The 18984-nt window shown below is 38.7% G+C and overlaps 1 protein-coding gene across 1 annotated transcript in view; it reads left to right on the forward strand.

Annotated features, from left to right (window-relative positions):
- Nucleotides 1–18640, forward strand: part of LOC131969653 (apoptosis-stimulating of p53 protein 2-like) — a 36376-nt gene extending 17736 nt beyond the window's left edge. The window contains exons 4-18 of the mRNA XM_059330769.1: nt 1219–1283; nt 2140–2241; nt 3274–3451; nt 4026–4222; nt 5071–5232; nt 6328–6544; nt 8761–8880; nt 9386–9459; nt 10408–10804; nt 11403–12124; nt 12797–12934; nt 13756–13889; nt 14466–14632; nt 15204–15403; nt 16109–18640. Coding sequence (XP_059186752.1) covers nt 1219–1283; nt 2140–2241; nt 3274–3451; nt 4026–4222; nt 5071–5232; nt 6328–6544; nt 8761–8880; nt 9386–9459; nt 10408–10804; nt 11403–12124; nt 12797–12934; nt 13756–13889; nt 14466–14632; nt 15204–15403; nt 16109–16150 — 2915 coding nt within the window. The 3' untranslated portion in view covers nt 16151–18640. The remainder of the gene's footprint in view (nt 1–1218; nt 1284–2139; nt 2242–3273; nt 3452–4025; nt 4223–5070; nt 5233–6327; nt 6545–8760; nt 8881–9385; nt 9460–10407; nt 10805–11402; nt 12125–12796; nt 12935–13755; nt 13890–14465; nt 14633–15203; nt 15404–16108) is intronic.
- The last annotated feature ends 344 nt before the right edge of the window (nt 18641–18984 follow it).

Below are 18984 nucleotides of genomic sequence, written 5' to 3' on the forward strand. Positions count from 1 at the left end.
TTTGTCTTTTTGTGTCTTTTTTTGGTCATGTTACATCTCATTTGGGTCATTTTGTCTGTTATGGATTAGGTTTGGTAATTTTGTGTCTTTTTTTAGTCATTTTGGTCTTTTATGACTTTGTTTTGGTCATTTTGTGGCCTTTTTGGTAATTTGCTGTTTTATTTGGTAATTTTACATGATTTGGGGGTAATATTGTATTTTTTGGGGGTTATTTATGACTTTGTTTTGGTCATTTGGTGTCCTCTTGGGTCTTTGAGTCATTTTATGTCTTTTGTTGGTCTTTTATGACTTTGTTTTGATAATTTTCTGTATCCTGAACGCCTCTGTGAGTCGTAGATCTTGTGATAAACGACCAGCTGTGATTGGTCGAGGTCAAACGGGTAAATGAGTCACAGCTAGACGTCCCGACTCAATGTGAAGCAGGAGCAGCTCTCCTCTCAGGCAGTACATCAACCTGCTCTCACCAATCTGTGTGCAAATAACACTTCACACTTTCAGAGTACGTGCACTTTATATGCCAAACTCCATCCTGCTGCATCTAATACATATGATGAGAAATTTTTCTAAATTGTTGAGGATTGTTAGTTCTCTGAAGAAACACAGACCCAAAACATTACTACATGCAGCCTGGAGAGAAGAACACAAAAATCACAGAAAAAAAGACTTTTTTTGAATTAACAAAACAAAGTCATAAATCACTAAAAAAAGATATAATATGACCCCAAAACATGTAAAATGTAACAAAAAGACCAAAACAAAGTCATAAAAGACATAAATTGAAAAGACATTTCCAAAAAAAAAAAGATTACCAAAACAAATTCATAAATCACCAAAAAAGATATGACCCCAAAACTTGTAAAATGATCAAATAAGACACTAAATTACAAAAAATTGTCATAATAGACACAAAAAAGCAAAACAATGTCATAAAAGACACAAAAGACCAAAACAAAGTCATAAAAGACAAACACGATGACCTAAAGAGTCGTAAAATGAGAAAAAAGACCAAAGGAGATAGAAAATTACCAAAACAGTCATGAAAGACCAACAAAAGATATAAAATGGCCAAAATAAACACAAATTACCACAACAAAGTCATAAATCACCAAAAAAAAATTATATAGTATGACCCCCCCAAAAAGTAAAATGACCAGATAAGACTATAAGGGTATAATAACATTAGGATCAGTAAGTGCTGTGTTGTGTTGTGTTGTGCAGGAGGATCCAGAGCTGCAGACCAGATGCTGAAGAGGAACCAGCTGAAAGCTTCTCTGGAGAACGGGGTGAGGTGCTCACAGGGGGGTGGTTAGCCTAGCTTAGCACAAACACTGGAAGCAGGGGGAAACTGTTAGCCTAGCATCATCAACAGAGAAACCAAATCCACCTTCCAACTTGGGTTGTCACGATACTAAAATTTTCAACTCGATACCGATACTCAAGAAAATATTCGATACTCGATACCATTTTCGATACCACAAGGATAAAAACAAAGACCCCAAAAATTAACAGAAATATTTTTATTAACAAGAAAAATGCAACATCTAAAAATTAACGGAACAGAATATTTTCTCTTAGGTTATCAAGTGTACTGATATACTGTATGTTTTATGTGGTAATTAAGTTTGATGTTTGTTTGTGTCTAGTTTTAGTTTTAACGTTATTTAATGTGTTAAAGTTCTTATTTATTATTGTTGTTTTATTTATTTATTTAGGTTGGTTTTGTGATTTTGTTGTTGTTGTTCTTTTTCTTTCTTTTTTTTTCTTTTTTACTGTGTTTGTCCATTGGTGACTTATCTTGTGTTTTGTTTAAATTAATAATTAAAATAAATAAATAATAATAATTAACAGAACCACAGGTTAAATATTTATAATAAAAACAGTTGTGCAAAAAGAAACTCCAACTATGATAACAAGCTTCAGATACTCGATACTTTTGAAAATGAGTATCGTATCCGGATACAACGTTTTAGTATCGATACTTTTTTGAGTATTGATACTTTTGACAACCCTACTTCCAACACATCCGAACAGACACATGGTGCTTCAGCAGCAGTTAGCTCTCAGGTTATTCATGTCTACTTGAAGGTGAACTCTGACTGTGTGTGTGTGTGTGTGTGTGTGTGTGTGTGTGTGCTGCAGGTCTCAGCTCCTCGTCTGGACATGACGCTGAGTGACCTGCAGGACCTGGCAGCCCGACAGCAGCAGCAGATTAACGCTCAGCAGCAGCTGCTGGCATCCAAGGTACCAGAGCCCAACAAGCCAACATGCTGCTGAGACTCAACGTATAGAATACAAACATTAACCCTCTGGAGTCACTGATCACGACCTCATGATGTCATCATGCTGTCAGACCTTCAGCAGTGTTTCCTGCCGTCCGCTTCCTCTAAAGTTCTGCTTCAGTTTCTGTTTAATGATGAGAGAACAAGTCAAACTGGAGATCAGCTCAAATATATTCAGTATAAATATAGAACTAGATGTTCTCCTCACTTGCGAACCAACATTTAACAATCTTGACTGAGAGTAAAAAAAACATCATTATATAAATCAGATTTTTCACTTTAACAGAAAAATAACTTAAATCGGGAAAAACAATTTTCAAAAAACTGAACCGTTTAACACTTTTATGTATTTCTATCTAAATTAGATTTTATGTTTTTTGTGTTCTAAATGTTGATCCAGTGAGTCAGATTGAAACACAATGATCAGGTCATAAAGGTGAGGCTGTGCTGCAAACAATGATCCCAAAATGTCATAGTAAACATGTTTAACTTTATATGCAGGCAGGATGAGACGGAGTCAGTAACAGACAAAACAGAGGAGAGAGTTAACACTGTCAGGTGTTAACGACATTAACCTACTCATCTTAGTTTTTTTGTCGAAGAAGGTCGATGTTTGAACTCTGATATCTGAAGTCTTTTCTCCTTCCACCTGTCTTTTTTTGTGTGAGCTCTGTGCCGGTTGAAGGCACAAGGCTGAAAGCAAAGCATTAATTAATGCACCTACAAGTTGACCAAAAAGGACACAAAGTTACCAAAACAGTCATAAAAGACCAAAAAAAAGTGACCCAAAAAAGGCAAAAGAACTCCAAATTACAAAAAATATGCCAAAACAAAGTCATAAAACACCAACAAAAGAAACAATATGACCCCTTAATCATTTCAAATTACCAAAAAACACACACAATACCATAAAAGACCAATATAAGACATAAAATGACCCAGAAAGACCCAGGTGGTGTGAGGCTGAAAGCGCAGTATGACTGTGTGTCTGCAGGAGCAGCGTCTGCGCTTCCTGAAGCTGCAGGATCAGCGGCAGCAGCAGCAGGAGATGTCGGAGCAGGAGCGTCTGCAGCAGCTCAGGGAGAACGCTCACAACCAGGAGGCCAAGCTGCGCCGCGTCCGGGCCCTCAGGGGCCAGGTGGAGCAGAAACGCCTCAGCAACAGCAAGCTAGGTCAGTGTGGAGCTCAGAGAGGACGGGGTTAAAAATCACTGCTTTATTAGTTTCTATTATTATTTATATATATATATATATATATATATATATATATATATATATATATATATATATATAGTTTGTTATATAAAGTACTGTGCAGAAGGCGGGTATGAAGAATTGATGCTTGTTTGAAGGCACCAGATCTTGACTGGATTTAGATTTTTCTTCTGTTCACTCAATTCTCATTTTGTTAATTGATAAAAAATAAGTTATTAACTTTTGTATTTTTGAAAGAATTCTTATTTTACAGCATCATCAATCAGCAGGACTATGAACTAAAGTCGGGAAATTTATATGTTTAAATATTCAACTGGGAATCAAACGTGATTTATTCTACAGAAAGTATATCACCATCACCACTGCTGTTATTCACTGTCTGTGTGTGTGTGTGATTGTGTGTGTGTGTGTGTGTGTGTGATTGTGTGTGATTGTGTGTGTGTGTGTGTGTGTGTGATTGTGTGTGTGTGTGTGTGTGTGTGTGTGTGTGTGTGTGTGTGTGTGTGTGTGATTGTGTGTGTGTGTGTGCCAGTGGATGAGATCGAGCAGATGACCGGTTTGTTCCAGCAGAAGCAGAGGGAGCTGCTGGTCGCCGTGTCGCGGGTGGAGGAGCTGAGCGACCAGCTGGAGGCGCTGAGGAGCGACAGGCTGGAGCCTCCTGCTGCTCCTCACCACCTCCTCCATGCCTCCTCCACTGCTGAGCTGGAGCGCCTCTACAAGGAGCTGCAGGTGAGACAGAGACGACCTTGTGAACTCTTCGAAAAAAAGTGACCAAAACTTGTGTTAAATGTTGATATTTGTGTCAGAATCTCTTTATCCTCCATGTGTCATTTAAAATGAAGAGTTTGCACTAACCAGATCCTGTTAAAAACAGGAAAAACATAAATTCTGCTCCTCAGAGACACTGTGAAGACATGATTGATTCTGCTGAGTCATGTGACAAATATTCACTGAAAATCTGTTTACACATTGCAGGGAGGAGAGGACAGGAGAGGAGAGGCTAGAAACATGACAATACTTCAATATGTTTTTGTCACAAATTTGTGTCTTTTTTATTTTTTTTGTTTTAATGTCTTTTTTAGTCATTTTGTGTGTTTTTTGGTCATTTTACATCCTTTTTTGTCATTTCTATTGTTATTTTTGTGACATTTGTGGGCACTTGGAAAAGTGTTTATATATAAATTCTGTTTTATTCACATTTTAAAAAAACAACAACTTTTTTTCTGATTTCTGTCATTCTAACTGTGTTATTGTGCACAAAGACATGTTTGAGTTGTTCTGATTATGCTGATTACATAGAGTTGCAGGACTTATAGATTACATAGATTTTATATATTGCAGTGAAACACAAGGACACAGAGAGGAGAATGAAAAAAGAAACGTCTCGTTGGTGTTCAGGAGGTTAAAATATGATTTTTGATCCAACCCTTTTTATCCTCTGAGGGCATCAGAGCAAAACAAACTTCCCATCAGACTGCTGCTGATGTTGAGATTTACTAAATTTACAATAGTGAAAAGCTTCTACTGGCTGTGTGTTGCTGTGGCGGTCCGGCTCATGCAGACTTTGCTCCTTGCAGCTGAGGAACAAGCTGAACCAGGAGCAGAGCGGCCGGCTGCAGCAGCAGAGAGACAGCCTGAACAAGAGGAACCTGGAGGTGGCAGCCATGGACCGCCGGCTGGCCGAGCTGAGGGGGAGACTCTGGAAGAAGAAGGCAGCGCTGCAGAAGGAGAACCAGCCGGTCAGAGAACACACACACACACACACACACACACACACACACACACACACACACACACACACTAACGCACAAACAAACACGCACACACACACACACACACACACACATACTAACACACACACACACACACACACACACCTATACTAACACACATAGACACACACACACACACACTAACGCACAAACAAACACGCACACACACACCAACACACACACACACACACACACACACACACACACACACACACACATACTAACACACATACACACTCACACACACACACACACACACACGCACGCACACACGCACACACACACACACACCAACACACATACACACACACATACTAACACACGTACACACACACACACACACACATATTTCCTTGATATTTATTTATTTACATACTTACTTAATTTCATACCTTTTTATTTATTTATTTTTGTTAATTTAGTTTATACATTTATTTTTTTAGGTGTTCAGGTTTGTATTTATTCATTAAATTAATTAATTCTACTAATTGATATTATTTTTACTGAGGTCCATAACCTTTTATTATTCTTTTTTTACTTTAAAGTGTTTATTTTCAGGACTAATTTATTGATTTATTTTAAAGGTTTTTATTTGCTTAATATATTTGTGTGTTTTTTAAAAGATTTTTTGGAACTTAAGTTCAAATTATTATCAAATGATTTATTTGTAAACATTAGGGAGTCTTTAGATTTTTTTTTTTTAGATCTATAACTTATAATTATTATTATTATTATTATTATTATTATTATTATTATTATTTTCAGGACTTTAACATTATTTACCTTATTCAAAGCAAAAGATGCAAATCTTGACATTTTACAAACTTTTATCAAAATAGTTGTAAATGTATTTTCTGTCATTTAATCATTTCAGAAGCACTTTGTTTTGTTTTGTGTGTAAACGTCTGTAAAGTAACTGCAGCTGTTAGAGAAATGTTTGGAGTAAAAGTAGAAAGTATCATGGGGGGGAAAATATCCAAGTAAAGTAAGTTAAATTTGTAATAGAGTTCAGTCAGAGATTTTATAAACAGTTCCTGTCTGACTCGTCTCGACTCCCTGCAGGTGTGTTCGGAAGGCGCGGCCCCTCAGCACGCCGCGGGCTCCCGGGTGGCAGCGGTGGGGCCGTACATCCAGTCGTCCTCCCAGGGGCCTCTGGGGCCCCCGGTGCCAGCGCGCCACGACGTCCCGGTGAAGCCGGCGTACCCGGACGGCACCGCCACGCTGCCCATGCCTGACTCTGCCCTTAAGCCGCCGCCAAGACCTCAGAAACCCGCCGCAGGTACTGACGCCACATAACATAATAATAATAATAATCATCATCATCATCATAATCATAATAATACTGTGATAAATGTAAAGATATTAACCCTCTGAACAGCAAAACCCATGTATATTATAGGGAAGCTGTAAAAACAGGCATTATCATCCTTGAACGGATCATCAGTTACTAAAGTTTCTGTTATAAAAAGTGACCAAAACTTGTGTTAAATGTTGATATTTGTGTCAGAATCTCTTTATGTGACATGTGTCATTTCTGGAGTACATTTTTTTTGGAATGAAACAGAATCTATATATACCACACATTTTTTATGTTAACAAACTGACATTCAAAAGGTTAAAATATGGAAAAATGATAAATATGTGTAAGTTATGATCAGGACTAAAGATTTAAAGTGGAAAATGGTATTAACACTTCAAACCCTTAACACGTTTTCTTTAAAATATCACCAAAAATCCTCCGTTTATTGTAGAAAGAAACTGTAAAAACAGACATGATTGTCCGAGTTTGAACTTTATCGTGATAAAGTAAAAATAAATAAATATATATATATATACATTTTTATATATATATATATATATAGCCCTAGTAAGATATTTTCTTCAAGAAGTCATTCATTTCCTCTTAAACTGAAGTATCATCTATTTTCTGTTAGAAAAATTGCATGAGGAAACCTTGAAAATTGAATTATTTGACACCAACCGAAAATCCTCACCTATTTCTCTGCGCAGATCATTTGATGGGGAATGATGAACAGGAGACATCCAAGTTCTCAGTTTAACATAATTTTATTACAATACGTCAAGAAATGTACTTTATACAGAGATCTCTGGGTTCACTCTACATGTCCCTGATACACACAGACGGGTTTCAGGTCGTGAAGTCTGAACCCCTCTCCTCTCCCTCGAACCCATTTTTATCTAACAATTGTTTGCTAATCTTGAAGGTAGATTTCTTCCAGGAAGTTCCGCCTCCTTGATCCGCTGATTCGTCAGTTTTAATCAATACAGGGACACGTCATGTCACCGGGCAACAATCATCTCTGCCCTTCACACTGTGTCCTGACCTGCTATCAAAACTTGTTAAGACAAACATTCTGCCTTGTTATGTCTTACAGATATAATTTGGAGACACAGATATACAATATATATTCTTTGTGATTTTAGAATCTTACTAAGTTCAAGCTGTTGGGATACATGTATTTAAAGTAATCATAGTTTTAAAACAATATTAGCACACAAACATAATCATTGAATCAAAATCATATTGCATGATTAATATATAAATGCATAGAGAGAGGGCACATTCACACGTACGCATGCATTTGATAGTGACCTTTGATAGTGACCTGCGTCACGCACTGAGACAGAAAGAGAGATAGAAAAATAAATAGAATAATCAAATAGAATCTTAAATTTCCCACTAATAGGTTTTTCTGACATTTTAAGGTTTTCCCTGTTGTTTTCAATTAGGGGTGTGCCATATCATATCGTTGATATATCGATAATATCTGTATATTTTTTTTATGGTTAAAAAAATTGCATATCATGATATTGGCAACATTCCTACTTCTTGATGTAGTGGCGTAAGGTTGCATGTCTGTCACCAGTCAGTCAAACCCCAACCCTCCTCTCCGTCCTCCTCAGACATGGGCGCACATTCACACACTTACACAACTGAATATACCGAGCTGCCCTCCAAATGCCATATGCCATTCGTTAGCCACGAGCTAATATTAGCTAACAGTTAAAGTTGTTTTAATCACAAAAAGCTACTTACACTCTGTTGCTAAACACATGCAGCTTTCAAAATAAGAGCACAGTGTGTTAACACAATCCACCACAGAACTTACAAGAAGACTGTCAAAATAAGATGCCTTAAATAAAACAAACAAGAACCTTTATTCTCCTTTACAAAATGTCATTTAAATATGCCCCCGGAAACCCTAAATGGTTATTTTTATTATTTGCTCATACTCAAGAGTCAAGAGTATTTTTTTTTTGTATTTGGCAACTGTGGAGATTTCACTTCACACTACATTTTAGATTTTTATTTATTTATACAGACTAAAAAGAAGCATATTTTCTATAATTTTTTAAGTATTTCGTAATATCGTCAAGAATATCGTTATTGCAAACATAGCCTGAAATATCGTGATATTCTTTTAGGGCCATATCGCCCACCCCTATTTAAATTTTTTTTTCTGCTCTTTGAAGGTTTCGCTGCATCAAAACTATCCAAACTCCCGGTGGAGTGGAGCGGCTCATTGTCCAGCGAGTCCAGCGGTGGGTTCGGCCACTCCTCCACGCTGCCGCGCATGTCCAGCCTCAGCTCGGGTCAGTTACCGTCAGAGAGTTACTGTTTACTTTAATCTCGAATATGTACATGAATATTACTGTTTTATTTTACTTTTTACTTTCTTCAGAAAAGGAAAGTAATTCATAATATTTAGTTATTTACTTACTTACTTAATAATGACCTACTTATTTATTTTTTAAGGTTTTTATATAGTAAATCTGTATATATATTTATTCAGTGATCATTTTTTAAATGTAATTATTATTCTTAATAATAAAAAAATATTATTTACTTATTATCCCGTCATATTAAAGTGAAATAAAACAACTTTAGTCATTCTCCAGATATATATATTTAAATACAGATATTCACTGTATATTATATGTATTTTTATAAAAACAATCTGTAAAATAACTTACTCTTGTTTACTGTTTACTTGTGATGTTGTTTTTGTTGACTTTGCAGTTGCAGGTTTAAACTGTTTTGCTCTTGATTTGAGGATTTCTGTCTCAATACTTCATGATGACCTTTAACCTCCTGCAGGTGGAAAGGATGTCCCGCCCCCTGTCCCCTCACGGACCAATCACATCACTGAGAACCTGCTCAGGGACCATCAGGTATCAGAGGACTCAATACTGTGAAGCTAAACAAAGAGGAAAAATCAATATCTATTTATATTTTATTTGAAGGGTTTTTAGATCTTTCCGAAGTTTGTGTTTTTATTTAGTTATTTTTTAAGTAATATGTTTATTTCTTAAGGTTTTAAGGTCTTCCATTAATTTAAATGTTTTTAAATAAATAACTTTTGAATTTTTATTTTTTAAAGATTTTCAGGAGTTTATAGATTTATTTACATTTTTTTTTTAGGTCATTCCTTTTTTTCTGTTATTTAAGTCTAATGATCTTTATTTCTCTGGATTTCATCTTCAGGCCCCAGATAAAGGGTCTTCAGGTTTTTATTTATTTATCTTAAAGGTTTTTAATTCTTCCATTAATTTGCATTTTTTTTGGTCCACAACTTATATATATTTTTTCTGTTTATAAAGATTTTCAACACTTCATGTATTTGTTTGAAAGATTTTTAGATCTTTCCTTAATTTATGTTTTTTTTTTAGATCTTTTTTTTTTTTTTTTTTTTAAAGGTTTTTAGGTTTTCCTTTTTTTGCTCCATAACCTTTAATGATTATCTTTTTTTTTTTGGAGTTTATATATTTATTTTTTAAAAGATTTTAAGATATTCCCTACGTTTATGTGTTTTTTTAGTAGAATCATATATTTATTTATTAAGGTTTTTAAGTCTCCCATTACTTTAAAGGTTTTAATCTCCATAAGTTTTTTTAATTAATTGTACTTTTAAGGTTTTTAGGTCTTCCATTATTTAGCTTCATAACTTTTAATTCATTTTTTTCAGGTTTTTAAAACAATTTTCAGGAGTTTATATATTTATTTTAAAGGGTTTTTTAGTAAAATATTTTAGGTCCTTACCTTTCTCCTGTGTGTAACAGTAGAACTGAGTATCTGTGTTGATTCAGTCTAATGTTCTTTATTCTCTGTTGGACCTCCAGGCTTCAGGTAAAGGTTTGTCTGGTCTGTCGAGGATGGTTCCGCCTCCCGTCCCCAGTAAGCCCAAACCGTTCTCCTCGCCCGGCCCGCCGACCTTCTCCAAGCCACCGTACAGCACCGGGACCTTCCCCGGGAAGGTGCGGCCGGTGGGGGGCCACCTGAGGGCCCCGGGGGGCCTCTCCAGCCACAGCCACACGCTGCCTCTGCCCAACAAGCAGGAGAGCCCGCCGGCCGCTGCCGTGAGGCCCTACACCCCCGACCCGTCGGAGGCCCCGCCCCCCCTGCTGCAGAAGCCTCAGACTCTGGCGGCTTCGTCCATCTACTCCATGTACACGCAGCAGCAGGGGAAGGGCCACCAGCCGGGCGGCGGGGGCACGCTGCCGCGCAGCCAGCCAAGAGGTGAACCACACATACACACACACACACACACACACACACACACACATATATATATATATATACACACATCATTAATCAGTCCTGATTATTAATGACTGACAGACAGGAAGGGGCCAGTGAGGGGTTAAAAAACATTTGAGTTAAAGCTGTAAATATACAAAATAAAAGGATTTAGATACCTTTCATTTTTCATTCTTTTGTTGGTACATAAACACAAAATGAATCTGGCTGGATGTCTTTTTGTTGTTGTAATTTTACGTATTTTTTGTCATGTAACGTCCTTTTTTTTGTTAATTTCATGTCCTTTTTTATCATGTTATGTCCTTCTTGGGGGTTATTTTACATCTTTTTTTGAAGTCTCCTGGTTTGTTTGACCCATCCACCTCCCCTCCTTCCCATGAAACTAAATTACATTTCGCATTTTCACAAATACTTAATTAAAAAATGATTATATGTAAAGTGCAGTATAGTTAGATATTTTAAAACTCAAACATTTCCAAGAAAAAATCTAAGAGAAGCAGATAATCTTTAAGTTGGAGAAACTGGAAGCAGAGAATGTTTTTAAAGCTGATTATTAATGAATGTTTTCTCCTCACAGTGTACGGGAAACCAGTCCTCCCGGCCTGCGGGGGGCAGCAGTCCTCCTCTGACACCACGACCTCCGGGTGCTGTGTGTCCGACGGGAGCGAGACCGACGGTGGTTTCGCGGGTGCGGTTGAAGGTGTTGGGGCGGAGACGTCAGACCGAGCCACGCCCCGCCCGCTCAGCCCCACCAAGCTCCTCCCCTTCCTGTCCAACAACCCCCACAGGAACCCGAGCGACGCCGACCTGGAGGCGCTGCGGCGCCGGCTGCATCACGCCCCCCGGCCCCTGAAGAAACGCAGCTCCATCACGGAGCCCGAGGGCCCGGCGGGGCCAAATATCCAGAAGCTGCTCTACCAGAAAACCACGCTGGCTGCCATGGAGACGCTCGCTCCGGCCGGTACATACGTTCAGCCTCCGGAGGGCGGGACGGGCGCTGCAATCTACGACGACCAGCTGCTCGGCGAGAGCCCCGAGGACGGCCCGACCCCGCCCCCTCTGCCCCCACGCTTGCCAATCCCTGACCCTGCCTCCTCCCGCCCCCTGCCCCCTCCATTGGAGGACAGGGAGGAGGAGGAGGAGACGTGTCCGTCCGCCTCCGCCCACCTGGACTTCTTCCCCGACGAGTTCCCGCCCTACCCGCCGCCGCCCTACCCCACCTGTGGCGAGGACGAGCAGGGAGAAGACGCTGCAAGCCTGCAGCCGCCGGAGGTCACCGGACAGGTCACAGCGCCACCGGTGAGTTCTTACAGGAGACAAAGAGATTCTGATCCAGGTCCGGCTCCAAAAAACATCTTCAGGTCCTCCTCCAGTCTGAACGAGTTCAGCTCATCACAGCTCTGTTAGAGATTCTACCGTTAGTTTACCGTTAAACTTTCTCTCAGTCGGCTGAAGAGAAGAAAAGAGGAAAAAAAATCCTTCTAGCAAGCTTCAGTGACAGAAAGAACAAACTAAAAAGTCAATTTGATCCAAAAATAACAATCATGAAGCAATGAATGTGGAGGAAACTGCAACCAGAGTTAATTAAACAAGTCGAGTTCAGGTCCATCCAAAAAATCCAGTAAAAATCTGTCAATTTTGGAACAATTCCGAAGTTAATTCCTGCTCATCATAAGGTTCGACTCACTGTAAAGAAGTAGTAAGTTTTAGTATTTATTGTTCCTCAATGTGTCTCCTAGTCCTTCACTTTGTCTCTGAGTCTCTCAATGTGTCTCCTACTCTCTGACTTTGTCTCCTAGTTCCTCAATGTGGTTCATTGTCAGTCAGAGGGATGTTCAGGCTCTCTGTGCAACACTTTAACACACCTGAACACATTCATCAGGTTCAGACCGAGAGCTGGAGGAGGTTTGGTGCAACAGATTGTGATTTAAGGAAAATGGATTTAAATTAACTCTGTCATGGTTCCGCCAGGGTAAGAGGACGATCCTCCGTAAGGCCGGCTCCGAGCGGATCGACCACAACATGCGGGTCAAGTTCAACCCTCTGGCTCTGCTGCTGGACTCGTCTCTGGAGGGCGAGTACGACCTCGTGCAGAGGGTCATCTACGACGTGAGTTCCACCGCCGTCCGGTCTCAGCGGGCGCTCTAATTCACATTAATTTTTTAAAAATGTTTCAGTCTCTATATAAAGATTCATGACAGGTCCCCGCTAGTGTCACCAAGACATCTGCAGTAAAGGTTATAAGCCCCGCCCCCTGGTGGCTCTAGTGTAGGTTATAAACACTACTGGCAAGTATATAATACAACTTAATGTCCAAAACCCCAAACTGTCCCTTTAATAAGTGTCCTGTTTATTTAATTTAAAAACAGTTTTAAGGGTTTGTACAGGTGCTTGAAATCCTTGAAAATGCTTGAATTTAAATGTTGTATTTTCAAGGTTTAAAAAGTGCTTGGATTTTGGATAAAATGCTTGTAAATGCTGGAAATTCTTACTGTATTTCTCTTGCAATCTGACTATATCCATCTATAGACTATAGATAATCACATGTTCAATGTAAAAAATAATGAGTAGCCTATCTGAAATGAAGACCGTTCCTCCTAAAAGTGTAATACCATCACTGTTGGTATGGTTACGTGAAATCTCCCCCTTTTAGTATGTAAGTACTCATCTAAAACATGCAATTCACAACAGGTGTAAGATACTGGAAAAGCTTGAAAATGGACCTTGAAAGTCCTTGAAAAGTGCTTGAATTTGACAACTGCTAAAGTGTACGAGTTTTTTTTCCAGGTACTTTCAAATACGTGTAAAATCTGCTGTTACGTTTCTTTTTGTACTTTTATTTTTATGATTTAGAATTATGTGACTTCAGGGAAGATTTTCCTTTTAAAAGTTATTTGCCATGAGATGCTCAGAGCTGCTCGTCCCTGCAGGTGGACGACCCCAGCATGCCGAACGATGAGGGCATCACGGCGCTGCACAACGCCGTCTGCGCCGGCCACACGGAGATCGTCAAGTTCCTGGTTCAGTTCGGAGTCAACGCCAACGCTGCCGACAGCGACGGCTGGTGAGAACAAAATCACAGTTTCTCTGTCCGTTTTCAGCCAGAACAGAAGCTGTTAGAACGACCTGCTGACGTCCAGGGTTGGAAACGTGTTTCTGATTTTTTTATGGATGTGATGCAGGAAGTTAAGAGGAGTTTGAATCTCAGGGTTTATCTTTGTGTTCACACGGGACACCAACGCCGTTCTCCTGCTCTCAGTTTATAGCTCTTTTTTTTTGTAATTTCAAGCCTTTTTTTCATTTTACTGCTTTTTTTTTTGTCATTTTTCGTCTTTATCTTAACATTTTATGTCCTTTTTTGCCACGTTGTCTTTTTTTGTCATTTTACGTCTCTCTTTTGTCATTTCATGTCTTTTTTTGGTTATTTTACATCTTTTTCTTAACACTTTACGTCTTTTTTTGTCATTTCATGTCTTTTTTTTTGGTTATTTTAACTTTTTTTTAAACTCCTCCTGGTGAAAGGCCTTATGGGGACGGATTGAGCTGGTTGTAAATCGACCTGTGGGGGTTTAAATCGGAGGGCGGTCTGTGTTGAAGGTTGTTCCAGAGGTCTGGGTTGTAATAACTCTCTCGTCTCCAGGACTCCTCTCCACTGCGCCGCCTCCTGTAACAACGTGCAGGTCTGTAAGTTCCTGGTGGAGTCGGGGGCGGCGGTGTTCGCCACCACGTACAGCGACATGCAGACGGCTGCCGACAAGTGTGAAGAGATGGAGGACGGCTATGCCCAGTGCTCCCAGTTCCTCTACGGTAAGATGGGTGGGGGTTGTGACCTCATTAAAGGGGATTCTTTACCAAACTGCACAGTTATCACTCTTTATTTTCAGGTTGTAGTCACAGACTGTATATGAATAATGTCCGTCGTCATGGTGACGTCCCCTGTTGATTTGTGGATGTTTGATGTTCGAGCTCTGTCTCCATCTTTGTTTGTTGAAACCAGCTTTTTTGTGTGTGTCTTTAGTTGCTCTTTGACTATTTTGTGTCATTTTTTTTAAATTTTGTTGGACTTTTTGGTCATTTTTTGTCTTTTTGTTATCACCTTGTATCTTTTTCAAATCACACCCTGCTTCATCATTTGTTTCCTTCTGAATGGGACCTTTATTTACACACTAACATCAGATTGTCTTGAAACTAGAGACTGAGACCAGAATGTTTTCTGAGATGATAAATGAGGAGAGAAGTCGTCTCAGTTTGTGTTGAGACAGAGAGGACCGGACGCTGAAGACACTTCCTGTCTCTCTGCTCAGACCGGAGTCCGCGCCTCGTTGTTTGTGGTTTTCTTGCGGTGATCCGGTCTGTAAATCTTCCTCTGTGTTTGCAGGCGTTCAGGAGAAGATGGGCGTGATGAACCGCGGCGTGGTGTACGCGCTGTGGGACTACGAGCCTCAGAGCGACGACGAGCTCGGCTTCATTGAGGGCGACTGCATGACGGTGCTGAGGCGGGAGGACGACGTGGAGACGGAGTGGTGGTGGGCGAGATGTGGCGACCGCGAGGGCTACATACCCCGAAACCTGCTGGGGGTGAGAGCTGCTCTGCTCAATCTGAATGTCCACATCTCTCTGGTGTCGACTTAAGCTGACTAAAGCATTTATAACCACAAAAGAAAAACATTAAGAAGAATTTGACATTAGCTGGGTCTATGGGTTTATGGCTGTAAAAGGGACTTTTCTCTTGATTTCTTATTAATTTTCCCCAAATGGTTTCTTGAAATTTCTTGTAATTTCGCCCTAATTATCGGTAAAAATAGAAAAAGGACAGCGTTTATATAGTTCTTAATAAGAAGTTAATCCCAAAGAAAAACACATTTGAATGAAAACATAGGTTTATGGGTTGTTTTACACGGAAAAATGATCTTTTACGGAGCCCCAAAGTCCCGAATTTTCTTTTTTTAAAACACAAGACAGAAACTCTGAATTTCTGTTTTCTTTTAAATAACTTTGTAATTTCGCTGTAATGATCTGGAAAATTAACATACAAGGTAATGAATTATGCAAACAAGATAACTTGTGTGTACAAGTTTATTTTTAGTGACTAGAATAGTGACTTGAGGGAACAAGTAAAAAAAATAATAAAGTGTTCAGATCAGCTGCAGCGTCTTCGTGTTTATTTAAAAGAAGCTTCATGTTGCGTCCTTTAAATCTGTTTAATCATGTTCATCCCTGATTACTCAACAGTCTTCTTACATAACGAGTGTTTTAATGAGGAACTCTTTTTTTATTCCCCAGCTGTATCTTAGGATCAAGCCGCGGCAGAGGAGTCTGGCTTAACACCTGCAGCAGGACGGGATTACTCGAACGGAGACAGATGTTTTCGTTGGACCTTTTTTAAACGTCAGCACAAAGAAGAAACAAAGAGTCCTGCGTTAAAATAAACAGATTAACTCAATTTTGGAGCCGAAAGAACTGACTGTCGGATCCAGCTTTTCTAAGGTTTCATCGTTTTCAGCTGGAGACATGATGAGGGAGGTCTTTAATCTCCAGCAGTTTCACCAAATGTAGCGAACATTAGAATAAAAACACAGATTTAGTTTCTGCTTTACTACGTTTGGAGTTCTAACGGTTTATGTACTTGTGTTGGTGGTTTACGGAGCTCTAAAGACCCGAACAGATTTTTTTTGTTCTACGCCCAAACACAAACTCCTATTTACAAATCAATAACTTGGGTGATCAACTTAATGACTTGTGTAAACAGATTAATGACTTGACGGGTTTCATTTTGTGACTTTCCCAATAGGATATTAAATTGTGCATTAACTTGTGTGGGAGCAAAATGAGCTAACAAATTAGTGATCTGTACAAACAAATTAATAACTCAAAGTTGGTTACTTGTGAAAACAAGTTTGTGATTTGTTCAAACAAATGAATGACTTGTGCAAACGAGAGGAACTTATTGTGACATGAAAAGCATTTGTGTTAACACTTTTGTTACTTGTGGGAACAAGTTAGTGACTTTAACGAAAAAGTTAATGACTTGTTCAAACACAGTAGTAACTCATGCAGACAAGTTATTGACTTGAGTGAACAAGATAACTTGTGTGTGTAAGTTTTTACTTGAGGGAAACTGAGTGACTTGTGCAAACAAGTTAGTAAATTGTACAAGCAAGTTAATTACTTATGTAAATAAGGTTGTGAGGGAACATATTTGAATATAATAACAACTTGTGCAAACAAGTTTATGACTTGTGCAAACAGGATACTGACTTGTGACTTGAAGGAACAACGTCCTAACTCATTCAAACAGGTTGTTTGGAAGGTCTTGTGAAAACAGACTTGAGAGAACAAGTTCGTGACTTGAACCTGAATATAACAACTTGTTGAAACACAATAGAATATCATGCAGACAAGTTATTGACTTGAGTGAACAAGATAACTTGTACAAGTTTTATTACTTGAGGGAAAAGTTGGTGACTTGTCCCCGCAGGATACTGACTTGTTTCAAACAAGAGAGGGACTTATTTGATCATAATAATAACTTGTGCAAACAAGTTTGTGACTTGTGCAAACAGGTTACTGACTTGTGACTTGAAGGAACAAGGTACTAACTCATTCCAACAGGTTATTGACTTGTGGGAAGAGGATAACGCGTGGGAAGGTCTTGTGAAAACTGACTTGAGAGAACAAGTTAGTGAGTGAAAAAGTCAGTTGAAGATGATAAGTTGTTGACACACATTAGTAACTCGTGCACACGTTATTGACTTGAAGGAACAAGATAACTTGTGTGTACAATTTGTTTTACTTGAATGAAAAATGAGTGACTTGAGGGAACAAGTTAGTGACTCGAGGTAACAAGTTATTGACTTGTTGGTGACCTGAGGGTACAAGCTAACGTGTCGTGCGAAAACCTAATGACTTGTGTGAAAAAGATAGGCACTTATCCAACATAATAACTTTTGCAAAAAAGTTAGTGACTTGTTCAAACGCAATAGGAGCTCATGCAGACAACTTGAACAAAATCACTTGTGTAAGTTTTATACTTGGTGAACAAGTTGGTGACTTGTCCCCACAGGATAGTGACTTAGTTACTTGAAGGGAAAAGGTACTCAAACTCATGCAAACAAGTTACTGACTTGAATGAAAAACTTAATTGAATAAGATAATAACTTGTTCAAACAAGTTAGTGACTTTTGTTCCAAAAACAATAGTAACTCGTGGACACTAGTTATTGACTTGAAGGAACAAGATAACTTGTGTGTACAAGTTTTTTATTTTACTTGAGGGAACAAGGTAGGGACTTGTGCACACAACTTTGTGATTTGTGAAGACAACACATTAACTCATGCAAACAAGTTATTGGCTTGACTGAACAAAAGTTTTTTCACTGAAGGTAACAAGTTAGTGACTTGAACAAACAAGTTAGTGACTTCAATACATGTATTGTGAAATCAATACATTAACTCATACTTGTGTGAACAAGATAAAAAAAAACTATCTTGTTTCTTGGGAGCTCTGAGCTGAAGGTTATCTCACTGGTAAATTTTCAGGTTTTATTTTTAATTTATTAAATAACTGCAGCCAGTTGTTTTTGTTGTTTTGGTTTTTGCAGATTTGATTAATATCTTGTCGGAGACGCAGACAGAGCCGCTGCCGTGTGTTTGTGTGAATGAAACGCTCTTGTTTTGAAAGACTGTGAAACAGTTTTTTGGGGTTTGCTTATTTACATTTTTGTTCTAAAAGTCTATTTACAAGACTTCCTGTTTTCTTCTAGAGCGTGTCAGGTTGTTTTGCAATTAAAATCATGAACAGATATCATACAGTGAACATTTAAAATCTGAATCTAATATTTGCCCTTCTCATTAAAACTGGAGAATATATCTAACTCAGTAGGTTACATTTTTCAAAATAAAAGCCTGATCAGCTCAAATTAAACTTTCTTAAAATCCGAGTTATTTTCAGTTTCCACCTGCTTCCAGTCTTTACGCTAAGCTAAGCTAAACTGTATCTGAGCACACAGATATGAAACTCCGGGGAAGAGTGAGAACATGATTTTTTTAAATAAAAAGACATTTTCACACCTTGAGGTCAGTGAAGTCTTTTATGTGTCTGTGTGGTGGAATTTACAACCAAGCTGCCAGTTCATGAGAAGAAATGCAAAGAGAGAAAAG

The sequence above is a fragment of the Centropristis striata genome, chromosome 1 (assembly GCF_030273125.1).
Source record: "Centropristis striata isolate RG_2023a ecotype Rhode Island chromosome 1, C.striata_1.0, whole genome shotgun sequence".
NCBI classification, from domain to species: domain Eukaryota; kingdom Metazoa; phylum Chordata; class Actinopteri; order Perciformes; family Serranidae; genus Centropristis; species Centropristis striata.